Raw genomic sequence first — 24,683 nt, forward strand, 5'->3', positions numbered from 1 at the left:
AAGGAATACAGTCGAAACCGGATATAATCACGTCGAATATAATCAACATCGTTTCTGTCACATTTTTCGATGAACCGACATTTTTGGCCTATTTTTCATTCATTTTCAATCGCATATAATCACAGGACAGAAAATATATTATCACATTTTTTGTTATTATGGGTGCTTTTTTCAATGAAAAATTGATTTTTTGATCGAAATTCTCAGTTTTTTGATTTTTCAAAATTATGCTTTAATAAGTCTAAATAACATGATAAAATCCAAAACATTGTTTTTTCTATTGAAAAATGAGTTTCAATGAAAAATCTTCAAAAATCAAAAATTTGACCCAAAACTAATAAAATAATTTATTAATTTTTATTTTTTTCTGTGTAAAGCAGCATCGTATATTATCACAATCGGATATAGTCACAAAAAGTTGTGCATAAACCGATGTGATTATATCCGGTTTAGACTGTATATGAAAAAATAGATTATAAATATATTTTATGTTATAAAGTGTTTGTTTTTCTTCCAAATAATGAGCGAAGACAAAAATTATTTGCTTCGTGAAATCGATCGATTTCACTTATGAATGGGATTTTTTTTCATTGAAAAAACGAAAAAGTGCTCGATGAAGCATCAGATTCAAACAGTTAACTTGCTCTTCCTGTGAAACTGTCCAAGAATCAATTTAAGTGTTTATCAATTTTGAGAAATTTTAAATATGTGTGTTTTTAAAAAATCATCAAAAACAAGCCAAAATGCAGAAGGCACAGAATTGAAATGGATTTAAGGCGTTACTACGGAAGGATGATTTGGGCCTACAGAAAATGCAGCAACAGGCAATCGGCATGCAAGAAAACATCTTTTGATCGAAGCAGGATACCAATAAATGCGATTTTGTTAATAATCCTATTTTTTTTGAAATGGTTCTTGTGTAATATTTTGTTCGGAAATATTGTGGAAACATTTGAACTCTGTGTCAAATTGGTCATCCGTTATGAGGTGTTGCGCGATAGACATTATGAATCAGAATGAAACAATTCTTTGAGGCGAAAACATTATTGTTGAAATAGATAAATATGTTTTGAGGAGAACAGAATATCATGGAGGAAGAAAAAAGAAACATATGTGGGTCTTCGGAGCAGCGGAGAGAAAGAAAAATAAAATGGATGAAACAAGGATTTTTTTTTTGTCATGATTGTATCAGACAGTTCTTCTTCGACGTTGATTCCTATCATTCAAAAGCACATTCTTTTGCATTCAAAAATAATGTCGGATAAATGAAAAACATATTCATTTTATACTCTTCTTGGACACAATCATCAAACAGCGTACCATTAGAGAAAACGAAATGACGAAGAAACTCATGCATGCACAAATACAATCGAAGGATTTTGGAGCCATATGAGAAGTTTTTTCACTCCCCATGGAATTCGAGAAAAATATGTTGCTGATCAACTTGCTTTTTGGATGATTAATAAGAGAAAGATTGTGAGATTTGAAGTATTTGTATCAAAAATTGTTTTTCACAAAGAAAAACAAACAGAAGAAGCTGAAGAAAATGAAGAAACAAAAGAGAATATAAAAGAAATAACTGATTTTGATAATTTTCTTTTTTCAAATGATAGCAAAACAAATGAAACTGATTTTATTGACATAGACGATTGTTTTCTGCATCTGAGCATTCAGAAAACTCATGAAGATAAAATATTAAATTTATTTTTTGAATTTTCATCACTAACTTTTTTTCATTTTGTGTCAAATATTTGACTCATTTTCATATTTTTGAATAATTTAAAATTAATTTTTACAAACTTTCGCATGTTTTTATTTACTCATAAAGTCATAAATGGCATTAACAATCAATTAACAAACGAAATAAGCAAGAATTAGAAATTGCTGTTAAGTGTGCATATGCCTTTGCTTCATCATCTTCAAAAAAGAAAAGAGAAAAAGAAAAATTGCAAGTTAAAAGCCTCATTTTTTTTTGATTGTTGTTATCTCATATTCTTTCTGTTTCTCCCAACAAACACATTTCAAAGGCTGTTGGCACAATTGGCTTCGGCTTTTAAAAAAACTTTGATGTTGAAGAGACAAACAAAAGGCAAAGTTCATTTCTTGATGCCAAATCTTTCGTTCTCTTTTCTCTCTTTCGGATGAAGTGTGGCAACTTTCTTCCTCACTTTTTTTCTTTTTCTTCTTTTTTGCCTTCCCTTGCTCTTTCCCCTGCTCAATCTTTTCTCTCATTCCCCATTTTAGAGCTGCTCTTCTCCAATTCTTTTTTCCTTTCCTTTTCTGCTTTGTTCCCTCGGTCATAATCTCTTTCCTCTTGCTTTTTTCCTTCTTTTCCTCTTCCTCTCTCATCCTCTTCCTCTTCCTTCTCGTCATTCCATCTCCAAATTAATCTTCTCTTTTGACTCTCTCTTTCACATTCGCTCCTGTCTTCTCTGCTTCTGCTCCTTCTTTCCCTCTCTTTTCTCGAAGCCATCCTCTTTCTCTTCCTCTCCCTCTTCCTCTTCTGTCTGTATCCATCACTCCATCCGCTTTCTGTTTTGCTTCTGCTATCGCTCTCACTCTCACTCTCTCTCAGGCTTCTGCTTCTTCTCCTTCTCCTTTTCATTCTTCTCCTTCTGCTTTCACTTCCACTTTCACTTTCACTTTTTCCACAACTTTCCCCACCACTTCTTCCATCCATGCTTTCAGTGCTTTTTTCAACAAAAAACTTCTTCAATCCTTCACTCTGTTTTTTCTTTTCCTGCATCGTTATTCCTTTCATCGTTATTCCTTTCATCTTCTTTCTCTCAACCTCTTCTCCTTCTGAATCTGAAACAGAGTTGTCTTCAGAGATTCTTCTTCTGCCTTTGCTGATTCTGCCTCTCTCTCTGCTTCTTCCTCTGCCTCTTCCTCTGCCTCTTCCTCTGCATTTGCCTCTGCATTTGCTCTCAGAACTCCTTGTGCTTCTGCTTCTGCTCTCATCACTGCTCTCATCACTGCATTCACTTTCGCTCTCCTTTCCTCCTTCTCTTTTTCCCTTTCTGCTGATCATCCGCTGAGCTGTCTCCTGAACATGCTCCTCCAATTTGTGGATCAGCGGGCGCAGCCCAATGGCCTCGAAGAAACGAATCGCAAACCGCGCAGATCGTGGATTCTCCATCGGAAACAGCCCCACAAAAAACTGCCCCATGGTTTCGTCATCCAGCCGCTTCTGCAGTTTCTCCAGCCCCATTTCTGATTGCATCGTCTGCAACATGTACTTCAGGAAGATTCTCCTGCAAGGCGTCGTGTCTGCCTCGCTCAGCTTCACATACTCCAGCACAGCCCATGGAAGAGCATTCAGCGCCAGCAAGTTCCCAAAGAACATCCCAATCTTCTGGATCTTCTTTGTGTCTGCGCGCGCAATCAATCCTCGCTGCCCGGTCTCCACATTCCCATATTCCACAACAAAGCATTCATCCAACGCTTCCTGGTACACTCTATCCAACAAACACAGCTTCTGCGCAATAGTGTGGAAAAGAGGGTTGTATGCCCTTTCTTGCGCACAGCATTCAATCAGCATCAGAGCCACCTCCATCTCCATTCCTTCAGCCGCACCAGGTGAAAGGATGTTGTGTGTGCACTCGTCTGCACTGGTAGATGACGTTAAAAGAAGATAAAGCTTCTTGCGGGATTCAACTTTCTTCTGCTCCGCTTCTTCTGCACTTCCAACTTCTGCAGCCAGCTTCGAATCGCTGTGCCTCTCTGTCTTTGAACCACCTCCAGATCTTCTTCCTCCTCCGCTTCCCTTTCCTCTCTCTTCTTCCTCCTTTGCTTCTTCATCCCTTTCCCCGTCTGACTCGTCCTCGCTCGTCCCACTTTCGGATTCAAATTCTGCACCCTCCAGAATGCGTCTCTTTATTTGCTCATATTTCGCATTGTTCTGCTGATAATTCTGCTCAAAGCGAAACACGTCTGGCAAGGCAGCATCATTGGCCCAGCATCGCAGTGGCAAGCATATTCAATCATCAGGCCAAAATTCAGTCGATTGCAATAAGTTCATTTTTTTTTTAAAAAAAGAAATAAAATAAATATTCAGAGAAAAGAAAAATAAAAAGAAAATCGAGCAAACCCAACTCTGAATGGGGATCCAAGTTCGGTGAATCCAAAAGAATGTCATTGTGTGTTATTTGGTCTTCCGAGCTCACAATGTTCAGTTCTGGTGCAACAGAAGGATGCTCTTTGAATCCACGCTTCCTGACTGCCATCAGCCTTTCTATCACAAACTCCACTCGCTCTGGCATCTCTCCTTCCTGCAACAGCTCTCGAAAGCTGTCGAACACTTTCGAGACAGCTGCTGGCTCAATCTCGGTGAGAAGACTGCCCACTTCTTTCATAAAGCTTGCGCCGATCTCGACAGCGCTGTCAGTCGCACGAGAAATAAGGAGCGTGATTATTTCTAGCACAAGAACAGGAGAAGCAACAAGATAGTTAAAAAGGTGTGCAATAAACAACGCTGCCGCTTCACAAACCGGTTTATCCCCTCGCTCCAATGCTCCTTTGAACCTCCCAACCAGGCGAACAAGAACCAGCTCGCCAACAGCCGGAAGCCGAGTGTTTATCGCTGCCACAACAGCCGCATAAACACGCGTGAACATCGGCGCTGCTGCTTGTGCCTTCACCACGCTCCGCGAAAACACCCCTATTCACCCCAAAAAATAAAACAAAAAAAAAAAAAAGCAGTTGTCATTTTTCAAAGCACCTTCAAATGAGCTGAAAGCAATCTGCAAACCTCTTCCACGAATCAGATTTTGCTCAAAAAGCATTTTCACAATTTCCCTCACATTCGACGCATTAACCTAAAAGGAATAAATTTCGCAAACAAACAACCATCGTCCAACCTTGTTCACAAGCCCATTGATTCCTTTTCTCAGCTTTATCCACTGCAGCCGCTGATACTCCGCAGAGCAATCATCTTCATTCTTTTGCACCAATTCTGCTAATTTTGCAGGCGGTTGATACGCCAATGGCTTTTCCATGTGTCGCTGATTAAAAAAAGATGAAAACACAATCGTTTGATCTTCGACCCTATATATAATTGATTGAAACCTTTGTTCAGATTTAGAAGAAATATTAACATTAAGCGTTTTGTTCCACTCAACACTATTTAATATTTTATCAGATTTTAAATTTCTCCACATTTTATAGTGCAAAAATGAAATAAGAACAGAATAATATGAAAAAAATATGGGTCTTTTTGGAAAAAGTAAATATCTTTATCTGTTTCGTTAGGAACTCATTTTCTCAAAATGTTTTGTTCTCATTCATTTTTAATGTTGAACGATTCAACAATCGATGTTTGTTCAAGAGCGTTTTTATGCGATAGGAATAGTCGGTTCATGTACACATTATTTCAAAGTATTTAAAAAAAAAATAACATTCAATTTATAATATTTTCTTAATGGAGTAGGAATAAAAGTCAAATAAAATACAATTCTCAAAACGGCAAATCATTCATTTTTGTTTGTTATGAATGTTTACAAAAATACTCATTTCAAAAGCATGACTATATTTCATCCGTCTTTCGAAAAAAAAAAAAAGTATTTATAATTCAGCCGAAAATTACAAATTGGTAAAAAATAATTCAAGTTCAACTCTAAAGGAAAATATGCAAACTTGATAAGAGTAAACATAACAAAAAATGAAATACATTTCCTCAACATTTTCCATTTGCTAAATCATTTATTAGAAAATGAAAACGATCAAGTTCACATGCCAGTCATGTAATAATCAATTAAATAAAGTCAATTAAAAATAAATTACCATTTACAAATATAACTTTAAGTATTCTTCGCTCTCAAAAGAAAAATATATAAAAAATTTAAATGTCCTTGCCTTGTAAAGATTCATCCGTCAATGAAGAAGATGAAGAAGGCATAGACATATTCGGTGCTGATTCTATTGATGGTTGTTCAGAGGATGCAGTATTAGAAGAGGAAGAAGTTAATACTTGCATTGATTTTTCTTCAATAAAGTTCATTGTTTCTTCATCGGGAAGAATTTCAGAAGCAACAGGATAAGAATCAATAAGCTGGCTATTATCTCCCATGAGGGATGTTTTATCATCTTCTGAGTCATCTTTCGCAACATCACCTCTTTTACGATTTCTCCTGCTTGAGGTTCTCATTTGACGCGAATGAGTTGTTGCATTAATATTTTGGATTCTTTCAAATATTTTGATGCCAAGCACCTTTGTCAGAATAAACCAACACATCACAGCAGCCAAAATTACTCCAACAGATATTGCAGATGCAACAATTGCAATAAGAAGAGGCTTAGAGAATACCCCCCCGAACATTTTATGATTGTAGATTTTTGCAATGACCATTGATGAATCACGAATTTTCTCTTGTAAATTTGCTCCGTCTCCCAAATATAACAGCCTTGCCCCCCAACCTTGATTGCTTTTTAAAAGCACATTTTCATCAATTCTCGAAATAGCTAAGTTCTCGTTTTTCACTTCCAATGACGTCAATGTTAAACGCTGCGATTCATCATATATTGGCTTTGTTCCATTCGAAAATAACTGAACGATAGGCACAAGCTCTGCTTGCAATTTGCACGGATAAAAATGTTCACCATTAAAATGGACAACATACGTTTTGTCTTTCGTTGATTTGCTGATGTTGCAAGTTGAAAGCAGCGGAACAAAAAATGATGATGCTTTTGGCAAGGCTTTTGATATTTTTGAAGCTTTTGAAGCCTCATACACACTCCAATCGCTAGTTTCACCAGCGATCTTATTTGCGCTCTCTTCAGGCTTATTGCTTCTAAGGTTCCAGATAGTCCAACATGATTCGTCAGCAAACAGCCAGAAATTCTTCTCAGCTGTTCCCTTTTCAATATCGTCCTTTGTCGCAGCTCCGTCACTGCCGCTTTTCAGACTCTTCACAGTTACTTTCCCTCCTTCCACGCACATCACATTTCTCCGACTGTGTGGGAAATATGCTTTTGCATCTTCGTTACCAAATGCAGCAGTATTGTTGGAAAAGGCGCAATCAGAGAGGGAAACATCGCTCCCGTCAATAAACAATCCTCCAACTCCGCTTCCAAAGAAAGATACAGATTCCAAATTGGCAATGCTATGCAGGAGTTTCACATCTCCACCAGACCAAAAGCAAGCAGGAGAATCTTCATTCAAAAGAGATCGATCAAAAGATAAAGTTGAAGGATAAAGAAAAGAAGCAGCGGTAGAAGAGGAATACATAGAGAAAGAAGAAGATTGCCTTTGTGACTCGCCAAATGAAGTGTCTTTTATTTGAACATTACATTCGTTCACCCAAAGTGATGCTGCTACTGTGCCGCAACACGTCAGCGAGCGAGTAAACGTACAGTTTTCAACTGAAACAGAGGACACATATTTTATCATTGTCCCGACGGTTGTCGGAAGCTCACCATCAATAGCAATAACACCAGAACCAAAAATAGTGCTTTGAACATTGCCAGAAAACCCGCAAGATACAAACAAAGAAGATGCGATAATCACAGATGGAGGGTGAAGAGACAGTTGAGCCGAAGAAGGAGGAAACAACTTTACAGTCATTATCGAAGAAACTGAAGTGTTAGACATTGAGTCATAATTAGAATTGGTAGTAGATGAGGAAATAGAGTTTGTAATGTTCGCCCATGACGTGTTGGAAAGCGTTATGCTCAACGCTTTTTGGACAACAATAGCAGACACCATAAAGCGATCAGACAGATAGTGGATATTTGAGCAGGTTGTATTTTCAAATTTTATTGTTGCACCGTCGTCTACATACAAAAATGGCGAGTCAAACAACGCATCGTTGGCAAAAGATTCCTTTGCTGTCAAAAAAGAACAAGATTCAAGCAATTGTTGTGGGACTTTATTCAGAATGGCGCAATTGGTAAGTGTAAGAGAAGATGATCGCTCCACCAAAAGCATTGCCTTGAACACAAAGCCAGAGGCAGGATGAAGCAGCCCAAGATCTTTCAGCACAACCATTCCGACTTCTGATCTAAGTAAAGCCTGAATCGAAGGACTGCCCGATTCCCTCTCCACAGCAAGAACAACATTCTCCCCTTTCCCCCCGCTTCCCTCAAGCGACAGAATCTTAGTCTTCACATTGATCATCTTGCTGTAGCTAAACAGCCCTGGCAGAAGAGTCAGTTGAATGCTAAATCGAGTCTCATCCAATGCAAACTGAATCGTCTTGCACGGATGTTTCGCCACCTGCGATTCACCCGAAATGCACGTTGCATCATCGGCACTTTCAACTGCTGCTTCAGCAGGCGCTGTCGCTACGATTTGAGCGTGGTCCATTTTTTCGCTGATTTTGTACACAAAGCAAGAAACATCAATGCCCTTTTCGTCTTCCTCGCTTGTAAATGAAGAAATCTCACCCAAACAAAAGCTCGGTGAAGTTGAGTTCGAGCTGCAATTATTAATCAAACGCTCCGAGTAAATTGCAAGATATGAGCTCAAATGGGACGGATCTGAATCAAACACGTCATTCCCCGCAAAGTACTTTTGGTTAACTTCGCTGAATTTGCTTTCCTTTTGGTTGAATATTTTGTCATCTTCCTGTTCCGATGTTTCGTTCATTCCTTCTGAATTTATAAGCAACTCACTTTCAATAAAGCATCTTGCCGCTCCGCAACCCGTAAATGCTGTGTTCGATGCAACTAGTGGCATTGAATGGAACAAGTGAATAGCACCTCCTCTTCCTCTACTTGCATGTGTTGCCATGCAACAGTCAAAAGAACAATTTTCAAAGCTAATTGCCTTTTCAGAACCTGAAATAAACACTCCACCGCCTCCGCAGCCAGCAGTGCAGTTGAATATATAGCAAGAGATAATGGCTGATTCATTGTCTTCTCGGCTTGCCAGAGGCATCGATGCTATTAATGACAGCCCTCCCCCGACACTCAATTCTGCGGATGATATTTCTTCCATATTACATACATAATTAGAATGCTGGTTTTGCACATTGCTTTCGCTTGATCCTGAACCCGAATTCGTTGTTGCGAAAGAACTTATAGAACTCTGTTGCATATGACTTTCTCTTGCCAATATTTTATTTGCTTCAAAAGAAGATAATAGATATCTTCTGTTATCATTACTCGAAGAATGCGATGAAGAGCCAGCAAAGCACGAATGGAATGAAGAGTTTTCAATTACAAATTCGCATCCGTCCATCATTATTCCTCCACCTGTGCAACTTGAAGTGCATTCATGAACAGAAATTGTATCCAAAACGCATCTGCAACCTGAAAAATGTAACGCTCCACCAAAAACAGCAAGGGAAGGATCAGGATTTGGCAAATTAAATTTATATCCTTCCGAGGCATGCACTTTAACATTATGGCTACATTCATTTCTCCTGGCACCATCAATGTCATTTGAAGTAACAGAGCATCTAATGAAAGAAGAATCCTTGATGAAGATAAGTGTATTTGTAGCATTTAAAGCACCACCAGTGAGAGATGCAGTATTGTTGGTAAATCTGCATTTATGAATATGCAGCTCAAAACGTCCAATGGCACAAACGCAGCTGCCGCTACCACTTGAAATGACTGGAAGTGAATTACTTGGCGAATTTGGACGATGAGATGAGGAAGGAGATGGCAATGATAACGAAGATGAAGATGAAGACGAAGACGAAGGCAGCGAAATGACTTCAGATTTGGATGCAGAATGACTTGGAGGATCGAATGCAACTGTCTGAGATGGAGTGGTGCAATCAGTAAAGTTGCATTCAGATAAATTTACAGAAGACAAAGTGCTGTTGAATTCCAGCACAATAGCTCCTCCAACATTCAGCGCATCAAATTGAGTCACTTCCTCGTTCTGAGTTTCTTTTTCGTCTTGGTTGCAAGAAATCAGTTTATTAGAAGCTTCTTGAAGCTTGCGACAAGAAGAAATGGAAAAATCATTAAAAAATGAAGCAATTTTTGTGAAGTTACATGAATTAATAGAATAGTTTGCATGCTCATCGTTTTTGGCTATGATATGAAGAAGTGGAGCAAATGACTGTATGGAAGACTTTGATAGGACAGATGAAGTCAAGACAACAGAAGATGAAGCATTCACTGATGCATCATTTGAATTACCATTAGAATTTGAATGAGAAGAAAAAGGCTTAATTAAACTGGTGTCTTTCTGTTTCTTTAGCAATGGATGTGTCTTATTGATGTCTGAAAAATGAGTGTGTGCCATTGAGAATTGTGTGTTATTGCTAATCACAATTACACCACCTTCACCGTTGAAGGTATTCATCCGAGTGAAATTGCACGATTCGATTGTAATTCTGCCGTTCGTAGCCAAAAGAAACACATTTTGCAAGGGATCATCGTTCGACGAAGACAAAGTAGAATAAGAAAATGCTGAAGATGATGCTTGCAAAGGCAATGCAAATACATTACCAGTAGAGCTCGAAAAAGTATTATTTTCAAATAATTTGCGTGAATTCTGGAAAGATTGCATCATGAAACTTACAGACGATATAAAACAGTGATTCAATTCCAAAAATGCTTGCTGTTCAACTAATATAAAAGTGAAAGACTTTCCACCAAATTTGCGAACCAACGAGATGTTCTCAAATTTCATTTGGACGTTTCTTCCAACATAAAACATTACACAAGGCTCATCATCATTTGAAGACGCAGCTGTTGCATCGCTGTTGCGCACTGATTTTGCAGGCAAATGCTTTGTGGAGATAAGCTCAGACCTGTACTTCACTTGTTCACTATTGCTTTGAATAAAAACAGAAACAAGTTCCTCTGGCTGTTCAGGATCGCTTTCAAACGATGCGTTCAACTGGCAACGCTCATCACACAGCATTCCATGCATCACTTTCAATGTGATTGTACTAATCTGATTCATTTCGTTATCAAATTTATTTTTCCCAGAAAACAACTCTTCTTTTTCGTCTCTTCCATTCTCATTTATCATCGTATTTTCATTCAATATTCCTTTCTCTTTTTTAGTAACTCTCGAATCCCAGGCAAATTGCATCGTTAAACAAGGATGTTCTTCGTTAACACCGCAACCATCGTAGTCCTCTCCTTTCACGCTTTCCCCCCCTCCAGTCGCTCCAATCAGAAAAGTTGTCTGCTTTTTTCGATCTGCTCCCAGCAAGCCTTTCACTTCCTTCTCTGATCCATCCTTTGCTCTAACCACAAAGCGTGGAGCTGAAGAAGACGAAAAGCAATCTGAAACTGTTTCCTTTGTCCAATAATCGCAATGAGTAACGCACATATCATGGAAATCGCTGGCTCCGTTATTTTCTTTAGCAGCAACGTTAGCTTTGAACGAAACATTCGCTAAGCGGCTTTTTCCTGCTGCTCGTTCTCCGTTGAAGATGGCACCACCCCTTGCTTGGTTATTGTTGGAATGCTCATCAAAAGATAGAAAAGCTGAATCAGAAAAAGAAGAAGGACTCGATATTGAAGATGGAATAATTTCATGCTTTAATTCTGCACTTGGATAAATTTCATTCTTAGCTGTTTTCCATTCATCCATTTTGTTGCTTCGCTCTTGTCCAATACCTGCTTTGCAGCTTGAAAACAAGCATTGTTCAATCGAAAACATCCCTTCTCTGGACTCGAAATACAGCCCACCTCCGTTCCCTTCAGCAGATGTGCATTCCTTGATTTCACTGCCTTTCATAATCAATGTTCCTGAATTGTCCGATACATATATACCACCTCCACCTCTACAAGCAGTGCAATTTGCAATCACACACTGCTCAATAGTCAAATAGCAATTGCGCACAAAGATAGCTCCACCACAATGACTAAAGTCATTTGAAATTGTTGCTGCTGCAAAATCAGATTTAGTTACAAGCGATTTCGATGTCAAGTCGGGAGAATAAGAAAGAAAAGCAGAAGAGCCCATGCGATCAGCAGTGCAATCAGATATATAGCATCTTGATATGCTCGCATTTGTGCGGGTATTTGCTGTCATAATTGCAACAGCTGCACCCATAGAAGCACAAGAAGAAGAGAATATACAATCCTCGATGCCCAATGACATTTTCACCGCACCCTTATCTTCTTCCCCCTTTTCTTCTTCATCAACAACAGCAATGCAACCTCCAGATGATTCAACGTAGTGCTCTGTGCATCCTTTGAAGCTACACATTGCTATTTTCGCAACAGATGCTTCTTTCAAAGAACTTCTAATCAAAACACATCCACCGCGAACACTTCCGCTTAACTGTTGGAACACTGATTGAAATATGGCTAATTGTGGGCATTTTCCAAACACAAAGATCGATGAACGATAAGAGGAAACACCAAAATTAAAAAGGCTGTCATAAATTTCTGCGGCAAAGCCTTCAACGAAAAATAAGCTTCCTTCATCTTTGCTTAAAATGCAACATGAATCCACTTTTGTGTTTTTCATTTTGAACTCTGGAGTTGATTTGCTTGATCCATTGACTTTCAGATTCATAAATGCTCCTTCAAGACGGCCGTTTAATGCCAAAGTGCAATGATTCACATTGCAATGATCAATGATAACTGAATTGTTAAAATTGTTATCATCTAATGACTGACTTTGTGAGCTTACCAGAAGCGGAGCATTCTTTCCCTGAATATATGAAAACGTTACAACGTCAAGGGAAACATTGCCGCGGGTCGAATTAATTTCCAAACACGATGCTGAATCTAAATTGAGGTTAAAGATGGACACAGATTTTAAACTGATTGAAGATCTGTCTTTAGCATTTATCAGCGATGATTTTAGCAATACAGGATCAAATGTTGACGATATCGCGCAATTTTCAAGCTGAAGATTTGATTCCTTTGTCAAACAGAACAAATTCTTTTCGTAGGATTCCAAAAGACATTGAAAGAATAAAGATATTTCTGAGATTACGAGGGTGCAACCTTCGATATTGATAAAAATTTCTTGAGTGTTATTATAAATAAGTGATGACTCGTTTTGGTGTCCGGCAATCTTTAAATATTCTTAAAAAAAAGAATAAAAATATGGAATATTTTTGATTAAAAGAATAACACAAACTTTTAATGGACAAGGGCTGTTCTCCATATGATGAAGGCAGTATTTTAATGGATTCTGCATCGGCATGATGCTTTAATGCACTGGAAATAGAAGGGCAAGGCTGATTTTCATTAATTCCACAATTATCAGTGTCATTTCCGAGTGGAGATACATAAATACTGCTTTTTTGTGGATCGTTGAAACAGTTAGTGGAGCAGATGTGCTGTAAAAGCACAAGGAAGCAAAAAAAGGCACTCATATTTTTCAATTGATTCACAAATGGTTAAAGATCAGAACTTTCAACATTTATTGAAATAAAGAATAGATCAATAAAAAAACAAATGGATCAACAAATCCAGTAATGAAAAAGAATAATTTGTTTTTTTTAATATTTTCTCTTAGTTTTTCTTCGAAAATAATAGAATATTCTTTTTCTTTTCATCAACTTTTCATTAACCAGATAATTGTGATTTCAAAGTTGTTACTAGTTGGTTTTCTGAGAAACTGTGAACCATATTTTTATTCGAATCTTTGTTCAATTTGCTTGTTTTATTCGATTTTTTTTTTGTCATTTTTTCATATAACTTTCATTCATTCCATTTCAAAGTATTTTAATTTTTTCTTTGAATTTTTCATAAATTTTTTATTTCTTATATATCAATACAAAATTGTTCAAACTTCAGTTTTTTCATCAGTTCGCAAAAAGATGTGAAATAGTGCAATTATTCTATAAAATCACAATTAAAACATAACATCCAAAAAATTACAAAATAAAAGAATAAAAGTTAAAATGAAAGCAAAATAACAAAATACTTATTTCGTTTTTAGCTTAAATTAGTCACTTCAAAAACATCTTTGGAAAACATGAAAATAAACGATTAATTAAAAGATAGTTAGATCGAAAGAAAGTAAAGAAAGCTTTAGAAATATTCTAATAATATTATTAATGTCCGATATAAAAGATGTCCAATTGTACAACTGTCATCGTGTAACTGATTGTTGCAAACGCTGCGATTTACCCTTGTTGACGAGTGCAATAAATTCATGAAAGAGCAAAAACATTTCACTTCAAATAAAACTCCTTTGATTTTTTTTTAAATTTCTTTTCTTTTCTTTTCTTTTCTTTTCTTTTAGCTTTTCCTCCCTATTATTCAAAGTTACAATTACCTCTAAACATTAACAGAATAATATATCACTTTGTCTACCCGTCCGTTTCGTCTGCTTCAGTTTTGCTGGCTTGTCCTTCGTTTGCATTTGCCGCCATTTCTGTCTCCTTTTCATTCGAATCTTTTCCTTTGCTCACTTTCTTCTTCTTCTTTTTGGATTTCTTTTTGCTGCCATTTGGCTTTCCAACGTTTTCATCCTGTTCTTTTGAAGCAGCTGTTGATGGCCTTTTCGCTTTTAACTGGCTGAAATCAGTTGTTGCCTAAAGCCGCAGAAGCTGCTCTGCTTCTTCATCAGTTGTCTCCATTTTCTCTGTTCGTTCCTGTCTTCCTGCCGCTCCATTTCCTGTTCTGGCTGCATTTTGCGAGCGAAGAGAAGAAGATGCGAAAGATGTGTTTGAGTTATCTTGCGCTCCACTTGTGGATGTTCCATCTTCATTTTCGTCATTTTCAGGCATGCTGTTCAAAACAGTCTCCAAATCATCGATGCCAACGAGAGTTGAAAGCATCTCATTTGGATCGGATGCACGTTTCAAGGGATTCGTGGCAAAAGATTGGGATGATGACAAAGAAGAAGAGGACGTAGGTGTGTATACTGAAAATGTGGTAGAAACAAAAGGTGATGAAGTGCTTCTCATTGAAGGAGGACGAGAAGAAGCAGTTGGCGTGTATGAATACGACGACAAAGGCGAAGTCAAAGGGAAATACTGCGAGGTGGCTGAAGCAGACAACTTGGATGACGAAGAGGCAGAAGAGGCAGAAGAGGCAGAAGAGGCAGAAGAGGCAGAAGACATTGAAGAAGGAGAGCGGTTGAACTGTTGCTGACCAGTCGGATAGATACGTTCAGGTGTGGAAGAAGAGAGCGACTGGCGACTGCTGGCTGAAGACGAAGCTGCTCGTGGCGGCTCTTCCATCAGCCTCATCTGCTCGGCAGAGGGCGCTGTGAAGTATGTGTTTGTGTTCAGAGGCATTCCTGAAGGATTCGCAGACTGTGCCTCATATTGTGCATCGTCAAGAAGTTCGTCTATTTCGTTTATTCCGACTATTCCTATGATGTTGTTTCCGTTTGCATCACCTTCCTCCACATCGTCGAATATCACGCCTTCTTCTTCGATCCTCCGCTTCTTCATCTGCTTTTCGTATCTCAGCTTCTGGCTCACCATCTCTGCCACCAGCACAAGCAGCTTTTCTCTCGCCTCGCTTGTCAGCTTCAGCTTCTTTCGCTGCTTCTTTTGGGATTCGTCCTTCTCTTTTGAGTTTGAGCCCTTTTTGTCCTTCTTCTTTCTGTTTCTTTTGTTTTTGTGTTTGTTTGTTGTGCGTCCTTCAATCCCTTCTTCCTCTTCCTCTTCTTCGTCTTCTTCTTCGCTTTCACTTTCGCTACTGTCATCATCCGTATCTGATTCGTCATCTTCATCTTCATCATCGTCTTCCTCTTCTTCCACAATCTCATCAACTTCTTCGCCAAATTCATTCAAATGCACATATGTTTCGGCATCAACCATCTCAACAGATTTTAGTCTTCTTCCATTACCTTTTGTTATCTTCCTCTTCTTCACCTTCTTCTTCTTCTTATGCAAATTATCTTCATTGCTTGAAGAGGCGATGTTGAGAGGTGATGGAGATGTCGATGGTGTTCCATCCCTTTCTGTTCTGCGAGGAAGAAGCTGAGCTTGACTCGACTGGCTGTCTCTTGCATGATCATGCTCAAGTGGATTGTTAGCCGAATCTTCTAATGCAGTTGTGTCATATGCAGACACAACAGTGAGCCTGTCTTCATCTCCTATTCTCCCTTCACCATTGTCTAATTCATATTCATATTCATATTCAGAATCGTCATCACCTGCACTCCCATCTCTTCTGATAAGCTCGCCTTCTAAGTCCTCGTCATCATCTTGCTCATAAGCCATTCCGCTCTTCTTCTGCTTCTTCTGTTTGTATCTGCACACAACCCACACAACCACCACAACCACCACAAACACGACAAACACACTGGACACTACAATCAATGCAATCAGAAGGGTCTTCTCCTGTTGAGAACGGTCAGCTGCGCTGATTGGAGCAGATGCTGGCTTGATCACAATGAGAGATAGATGATGTACAACAGGCTGAGAGTCAGCGGAACTCGAAGAATAAGAAGGATGTGACTGTTTATAAATGCCATTTTGAATCTGTTTGTCAGCATTGACTAAGGCTTCAAAGGCCATTGTTGGATAAGAAGCTCCAGTCCAGTAATTGATTCTAACGGCTATTTCTTCCTCGTCTGCTGCGTTGTTCAAAAGGGCTGCTGGAATGAATGAATACGCCATGCTTTCGTTTTGGATTGAGCTGAACTTGAATTCTGTTGTGTTTGTGATCACATAATTCGATTCATCGGATTCGGTTGAGTGCTTTACTGACAAAACATCAAAAGAAATGTTGCAGGGAATAAGATTACTCCCACAAAACACTATTTTATATTGCGCTTCATCTTCATTCTGCACTTTTTTCAAGCTCTTTTTTGGTTCTAATGAAAAAGACAAGGATGGACGCAACAAAGAATTTATGTGCTCACTTAAATTTCTGTCAGTTTCTTCAGATTTTGTTTCCTTTTCGTTGTTCAGTCCATTTCTACTGCTATCTTCCTTTTCTTCTTCTGCTTCTCCATCAACTTCTGTTGATATAATCCTTTTTTCTCCATCAAACACATCAATCCGAACAATTGATGGCACAAAAAACAGATTCCCTTTTTCCCCTCTTTTACCGCTAATCTCACAGCCATCAATGCTAAACCACAATCCTTCATCAGAAGCGTCTCCCAGATGATTTCGCACTGAATTTATAGTCAGCTTGCCATTGTCTGTGCAGCGCAGATTCTGGCGAAACGAAGGGAAGAGATCAGAAGATGAAGATGAAGAAGAAAGAGAAAGAGAATTGGAAGAACAAGATGTGAGGGAAGAAGAAGAAGCATAAAAAGATCCAGAAATCAAAGCATCATCCACATTGCTCTCAAACAAGCAGTCAGAAATTGTTGCTCTGCCACTTGTGATTGTGATTGCACAGCCTGCAAAATTCCTCAGCTGACAAGAAAGGAATGAAGAAGTAGAGTCCTTCAAATATAAAGCAGATCCGCTCCACAAACAGAATTGTTGAGGAGAAGCAGATAAGATAGAAGAGGAAGAAGGGGAAGAAGAAGTTGGAACATTCAACTTGTTTGCCTGTGGTGATGTTCGTGGACCTTCAAAAACGCAATCCTCAAACAAAACAGATGGCGTATTTGCGAATGAAAACATCTGCCCTTCGTATTGTTGTGAGTTTTTCTGGATCTCCAAAGAAGAAGAAGAAGAAGAAGAAGAAGAAGAATCAGACGAAGCAGCGCTTGTTTCAATAAAGCGGCAGTTCACAAATTCAAATGGGATGTTTGGTGACTCAGCCATCAAGATAGATGAGTGTGTGGGCGTATCAACAGAAACATCAGAAATGTTTGTGTATTCCATCTGAAAGATGCTGGAAGACGAGGCAGAAGTCAGATTGATGCGGAAAAGGCCGTTGCTGTTAGTTTTGATACGATTGAAATTGGAGTGTGAGACAACAACAGGAGAAGAGCATAAGAAGAATGGAGAGTTTTGGAAGGACAATTGTGAAAGTTCTAATGTGCTAAACAATGCTGAGCCTGAATATATTGTGACAAGTGAGAAATCAAAGAAGGGGATATTAGCAACATGACCATTTAATAAAGAAGCAGAAGCAGAAGATGAAGACGAAAGATAATCCGAAATATGAGTGAAAGACACGTTAGACAGCGTCAGATTCCTTCCATTCGACGAAATAAACGAAGATGGACCAATCTGCGACGGAAGTGCAAACAAAATTGACTTAACAGTAAAATTCGATTTCGTTTCGCTCAAAGCAAAGAATCCTCGAACTTCGTTTGGATGCGAAGAAATGCTATTTGATAAAGAAAGCACAGAAGTGTCAATTTTGATAGCTGCAAGTTTGTCATCTGCACTTTCTATGACAACATCGTTGAGTGCTCGCTGGCTCTTTGCAGCAGTTGCTTCAGACACGACAATTCTGCTGATGCTGTTAGAGTTGTCTTCGTTCAGCCAGATGGCATCGAATGAGGCACACGGCGTGTTCCTGTCTCCGCACCATGCTGACTCATCCCCTTCACCTTCACTCAGCACAACAGTCGAAGATTTGAACACAAATCTGTCAGTCAGACTGAGGTTTGTCAGTGAGCTGTCACTTCTGTCGATGCCATAATACGCAATTGTGCTGTTTGAAGATGCAAATTTCACGTCAAATTTGGACTTGTTCACTTCTTCGATCTTCGAAGCATTCAGACAGAAATCACATCCCTTTGCAGCAGTATTCTCATCCATCACAACGTTCTTCAGTGAATACTCTGCTTCTTTCTCTGTGCCTTCCACCCACAAATAGATCGCTCCTCCATATCCTGAACCATCTGTGCCTGAAGCGCATCTACTGAAATAGCAGTCAACAACAGAGAAAACAGAGGCTGATGAAAGCAGAACATGAAGTGCTCCACCTTTGGCGTCTGCAGAAGTGGCATAGCATTGTAATATTTGGCAGTCTGAGACAAGTAGAGTGTTCTTACCAGAATCTGCACTTGGCAAAAGAGAGGCAAATACACAACTGCCATTAGCTCCATTCTGAACGACAAAGTGCATAAGAAGATGAGACAATGAAGAAGAGAGGCAGTTGCTTAAGTGAAGAAAAGAGGAAGAAGGAGAGGAATATGTTTCGATGGAGGAGTGAGTGAGGCTGAAGGAAGAGAGATCTTTGCAATGGATGAAGCCATCTGATGAAAGTGTTGAAATGATGAAGATAGTCATTCGGGAAAGAGTTACAGATGTGTCAAGTGCATTGGTTGCAGAAGGTGAACTATAAGTCAAATAAGAAGAAGAAGAAGAAGAAGAAGCAGTAGTAGAAGCAGTAGTATTAGAGAAGGAAGAAGAAGAAAGAGAAGTTGAATCTGTTGTAGGGTTGCCATTTGCGTAAATGAAGTAATGTCCGTTGTTGAAATGCATCGCATCAACATCAAATTTGTCTAATTCAAGTTGTGCAGATGGCAACACACAGAAGCATGTGAATTCAACAAGATTGCAGTAATCCATTACGAATACTCCACAATCAGTCATCTTCACAAGTGTTTGAGGGGAAACACCAAAAAGAACAGAAAAGGGCTGAATGGAGGAGTTTAATGAGATGTAAATTCCCTGAAAGAGAGCAGATGAGCGGATGTCAATGAGAAAATCAGATAAAGAAGGGGAAGAGAATGAGGAGGAAGAAGTAAAGGAGGAGGATGGCGTATATTCAGGATAAATCAGCAAAGAGCTGAAATTCAGTATTGATCCATCCAGCCTTTTTATTTCTCTGCTAACAACTTTGAAATCAAAGAGCTCTTCGTCGTTGTGCCGATGATGATGCAAGATTGAAGAAGAAGAAGAAGAAGAAGATGATGATGATGATGACTGAATCAAACAATAGCCATATTGCTCGCATTCTCCATAAACACCAATTGTTCGTGTATTTATATCAGCTGCTGCTTCAAACGAAGAATGCATTGAAGACTGTGAAGAAACAGAATTCGAAGAGGAAGAGGAAGAAGAAGAGGAAGAGGAAGAAGAAAAACGAGTGAGGGCATATGCCAACGACTTACAAGGCATTTGCTCGAATCCACATCCCTTGCTGTCATAAGACGTATTCTTTCCTCCCACCCTCACCTCATTTTGGAGGTGCATATGGAAATAAAGCAGCGATATCAGCGTGTCATTTGCATAGCTGTTGTCAAAACCAGCATAGTCGTTCAATTTGAATGAGGAGATGTCCAAATTGGGGTTGATGAAGTTGAGCACTGAGCTGTCTGGAATAACATCACTCATGTTTGTGCTGACAATAAACAGATTCGTTCCGAATGTTGCCGTGTTGGACGAGAAACTTGCAGAAGACGAAAAATGAAGGAATGAAGACAAAAGCTCAGATGCAAATGAATCAGAAAATGGACGAGAAGAAGAAGAGAAACGATTATTGGAAGAATGTGATGAAGATCTTGATGAACTCTTCAAATAATCTGAGTTTCCATTTCTGTTCTGAGAGATTGGCTCCTCTGTCTGCTGGATGATACACACAGCTCCTCCAAATGATTGATGACTTTCTGTCTCAGAAGCAGTGCACATTGTGAATGAAGTTTGATTAACTGAAAGAGAGAACTGAAGCGATACGGCAGAGGAAAGAGAAGAAGGCTCGGGAATCAGCACATAAATGGCACCTCCACACGCACAGCTGCCCATCGATGATGATGACGACGATGAAGAAGAATGATGAAAGCGAGTTGATGACTCGAAAGAACCAGAAGATGCCATTAAATATGATGATGCTTCTTCAGCTTCTTCTTCATTCAAAGACGAACAGTTGGCAATGTTGACAGACTCCAGAGTCAGAGAAGGAGGTGATGATGAAGATAAATCAGAATCAGAAGAAGAAAAAGAAGAAGAAGAAGAAGACAATTTCCAAGTGCTAACTGAACTTGCATCATCTCCCCTGAGCATCTCAATAACCGATCCATTTCCTTCCTTCCGAATGGCATTTGACACATTCACTTGCTTCATTTCAACAATAGAGCTGTGCCAAAACTGAATGACAGCGCCGTTCTGAAAGAGGAAGTTGTGAGCAGACGAGTTCACAATGTGCACTGCCCCGCCTTCCACCAGAAATAGACTGTACTTCATTTCCCTGTCAAACGTCTTCTGGATGGCGCTGGAGTGGAAGAGGAGAGAGGCAGACGAAGTGACAAGGAAGATGGCCTTGTGTGTTGCTCCCATTTCAGCGTCAGAGAGGTTGAAAACAAGCGAGCGGATGGTCGTGGGAAGAGACAGCTGCAGCATGGCGCGGTTGATTGAAGCACTGTTGTGCTGGCTAGAAGAGGAAAATGAGGAGATGACTGTGTTTGATGATGATGATGATGATTGCTTTTCACATCTCTCTTTTGATGTATTGGAATGAGTGTTTTGATTAGCAAGAGCTGTCCGAGTCAAATAAACAGGAAACACATTTTCCTGATTGTCAACTGAATCTGCAATGATCAGCAGCTCTTTTCCTTCGCCTTCGTTAAACGCATTTCTTTGATGCAATTTCTCAGATCTTTTAACTTCATCCACGAATTCTTTATTTCTTCTTGCATCATTGTTCAATTTCTTTTCATTCTCTTTATTTTTCTTTGAATTCTTTGCTCTTATTGCTCCCCATCCCTCTTCATCCCACACTTCTTCCGTGTTGAAATGAAACCCTGCTTTCAGTCGTACTTCAACCGAGTTGCGAGTTCCAACACGCTTATTTAGTGAGCCCTGAATTGTCCGACACGGATAATCCGCATCTCCGCACATGTAAAAATCCCCTCCTTCTCTCGAAATGTAGTTTGTGCTCACATCTGCGCTTGTGTTGCGGAGAAATACGATTAATGGCCTTATCTGTTCGGTTGATGTGTCCAGATCCAATCCCATCATGTTGTTGAAGGTGTCTGTGTCTGAATCAATTATGTTGATTATGTTTGGTCTATCTTCATTAAACAAGTGCTGAATATTCATTTGTTTCGATCTGGAAATGAAGTTATTATTGTTTGAAGAAGAAGAAGAAGCATCTGAACTGGATATCAGTGTCTCATATAAGTTCTCAGCAGACAAAAACAGAAATGCGCCTTCTTTTGCAGCACACTCAGAAAAGGAGACAAAATCCAGTGAAAAATAAGATAAAGAGCTGATATATTCAATGCAAAGTGCACCTCCTCTGCCCGATGAGTATACCCCTTCTTCAGTCTGTTGCCCACACGAGCAGCCAGAGAATGAGGGGGTGGGTGAAGATGATGATGAGGATGAAGATGAAGGAGTAATGAATGAATTATTCTTTACAACAAACTTCGCATTGTTTGTAAGCACAACATGGCCAAATCCTCCGTTCATCAATGAAACGCATTTTTCAACTGAACAGTTCAAAAACTCGATTTGCTCGTCGCCTTTCATCGTTTGCGAGACAACTGTTCCGTTTTTATTCTTCTGAGAGATATTTGCAAATGTTGAGCTGACGAACTGAACTGCCGAGTTTTGCTGAGAAATGACAGAAATTTGAGAGAGAATGAGATTAGTGATGGAAGAAGCATTCACAACAAGAGTCCCTGCAGACAGCTCAAACAGAGGTGATGTGACAGCTACATTGGATGCTTTGAGGATATTTGAAGAAGAAGAAGAAGAAGAGCGAAATCCAAGTGCATGTTTTGATTCGTTTTCTTCGGCACCAGCAATAATCACATTTGTAAGTTCCACTTTGCCTTGTGAAAGACTCACACGAAATAGAATAGGCGTGAGTGTCTTTAGCGAATTATGTCTAATTGCTATGTGAGACACAGACAAAGTGCCAGAAGACACAGAAAACAAAGCACCAGCAAATGGCAAGCTTTTTGTCTCGATGACAGCTTTGTTGTCAAAAGGCGTTTCTCCTTCCTCTTCTTTGCTAACTCCTTCCACCACAACATATCTCGATCCAACTGACAGCGTTGTTGCAGGCTCAAAAGACGAAGGAAACAGTGCAAACATCCCATCAGTCATCGAGCCGAGTAAACTGAAGGCATATTCCAGTGTCAAGCATGGCGTCTCTTCCGCACTCAATCCACAGCCTTCTTCGTTGCTTCCATTTGTCGAGCAGACGTGTCTAATAGAAAAAGGTATCCAGCTGTCAAATGAAGTTGCATCTCCTTTGAAGCACACTCGGTTGCTCTGTGTGTTCGACAAAGAAGACTGAAAAGGTGTTGACTCCAAAAATTCGTTCTCAATGAAGATGTCATTTCCCTTTCCAGAGACAGCCCTGTTGCTGTTGAAAATGCAGAAGCGAAAGAAAGGCGACGAGCTGACCATCCACAGCTGGCTCAAAAGATAAATCGCTCCACCGCCCATGTTCTCATTTGCAGACGAAGCAATGTTTCTTTCGAATCTGCAGTCTGTCATGCAAAAGAGATGTGATTGTCGTTGTAAACAAAGAGCACCTGAAGAAGTATTTGCCGTGTTCTCGATAAATTGGCACTGATTAATTGCTTCTATTTGAACAGAAGAAGAAGAAGAAGCATCTTCGTTGGGAGACTGAATGTGCAGAGCACCACATAATCCAGATCTTGCAACATTCATATAAAACTTGCATCCATCAATTTCAAACCCTTCAGTATTTCCGTTAATTCCGACAGCTCCAGTAAAATTTGCCTCGCACCCGATGAAAGTTGAGTTTGTTATTTGTGTCTTTAATATTTTGTTTGTATACACTGCACCACATTGTCCTCTGCTGTCAACGATGCATTGCTCAAAAAGGCATCTTGTAATTGAAATGCTTGCTTGCTCAAGTGACGAAATGTAGATAGCTCCTCCATTTGATGCGGTTGATTGATGCCATTCGCATTCAACAAAACGATGCGTCTCTGGTGTCAAAAGGTATTGTTGTTGCATTGTTTTGTTGCTTGATATATCGACATTTGGTAAGATGCTTTTGTATGGATTGTGCTTTTGACTATCTTTCAGAGGGTTTTGATGATTTGAAGAAGATTTCGGCAGGTTGGGGCAAAAAGAAAATGAAGTATTAAATGAAAAGATTGAATGAAATGCTGAATTGATTGAAGGCACAATTGCCCCGTTAAGTGCGTCACTGACAGAAGTGAATGAACAGCATTGAAATGAAGATTTTTGAGGGAAATGTAAATTGTTCTTCTTTGAAAATGATGTTGTTGAAGAAATGTTGGAAAACTGTAAATTGTGAAAAGTCATATATGAAATAGAATGAGAAAAAAACAATGGCCCTTCGATAAGATTAATTGAAGAAAATTGCGAAGATGAAAAATAAACGGAACCAGAAGAGCTCCATGACTTTAATCTTTTATCATCCGAAATAAATGGCAAAGAAATAGGAGAGTTCATTCTCTGTACAGTAGAGATATTTTGAAAAGTAGCTTTACCAGATAAGGAATTGAAAAACGATCCATTGTGAATTGGCATCAGTAAACAATTTGAAATTGTTAAAGAAGAATTAGAATCTACGTCAACAAGATTCATGAAATTACTTTGCTGTATGTTTAACGAAAATATACTCAGAGATGCATTAGTCAATTGGAAAGAAGCTGAAAGAAAGTAATTTTTATTTTTCGAATGAAGCAATCGATTCAAATTCCTTTGACTCTCCGCATTTGAAATTGTAAATATTCTGTTTTCGTGTGCATGAGTTATGTGTTCGCCATACTGCACATTTCGATAAGAACAATCAATATTCGTCTTCTCAACAAGTTGCTTTGATTGATTTGTTATTTGTGGCAATACTTGCGGAAACAATTGCAAAATAACATATAAGAATAAATGAAGTGAAGTGAATCTCGATATTCTCATGGCAACTCCAGAGAAAAATGTTCTTTAAATTCTCAACTTTTTCAAATTAAATATATAATGGACAATTCCCTTTACAATATTTGTTTAATAATTGAAGAATAAATAAATAAATTGTTTTTC

The 24,683-nt window shown here is 39.0% G+C and overlaps 3 protein-coding genes across 3 annotated transcripts; all 3 read right to left on the bottom strand.

The window, feature by feature from the left end:
- Positions 1-1,789: 1,789 nt before the first annotated feature.
- MONOS_16613 (putative pre-mRNA-splicing factor CWC22) lies at positions 1,790-4,997 on the bottom strand (the record flags this gene model as incomplete). The annotated part of the gene is made up of 4 exons (XM_067869507.1): positions 1,790-3,933; positions 4,091-4,660; positions 4,751-4,817; positions 4,860-4,997. 4 exons carry the CDS (start codon positions 4,995-4,997, stop codon positions 2,216-2,218), a joined length of 2,493 nt encoding a protein of 830 aa, XP_067726978.1. The 3' UTR covers positions 1,790-2,215.
- A 395-nt stretch (positions 4,998-5,392) lies between these two features.
- Positions 5,393-12,436, bottom strand: MONOS_13948 (uncharacterized protein; the record flags this gene model as incomplete). Its single annotated transcript, XM_067866700.1, has 1 exon — positions 5,393-12,436. One exon carries the CDS (start codon positions 12,434-12,436, stop codon positions 5,840-5,842), a length of 6,597 nt encoding a protein of 2,198 aa, XP_067726979.1. The 3' UTR covers positions 5,393-5,839.
- Positions 12,437-13,656: 1,220 nt separating this feature from the next.
- MONOS_13949 (uncharacterized protein) lies at positions 13,657-24,605 on the bottom strand. Its single transcript, XM_067866701.1, has one exon. It carries the CDS (start codon positions 24,561-24,563, stop codon positions 14,415-14,417), a length of 10,149 nt encoding a protein of 3,382 aa, XP_067726980.1. The 5' UTR covers positions 24,564-24,605; the 3' UTR covers positions 13,657-14,414.
- Positions 24,606-24,683: the final 78 nt, after the last annotated feature.

Source organism: Monocercomonoides exilis, assembly GCF_001643675.1.
Source record: "Monocercomonoides exilis strain PA203 chromosome Unknown scaffold24-1337568, whole genome shotgun sequence".
Lineage (NCBI taxonomy): Eukaryota > Preaxostyla > Oxymonadida > Polymastigidae > Monocercomonoides > Monocercomonoides exilis.

What these genes read in the sequence shown, in the direction of transcription:
- MONOS_13949 (XM_067866701.1), bottom strand. Translation starts at nt 24,563, where the DNA reads ATGAGAATATCGAGATTCACTTCACTTCATTTATTCTTATATGTTATT.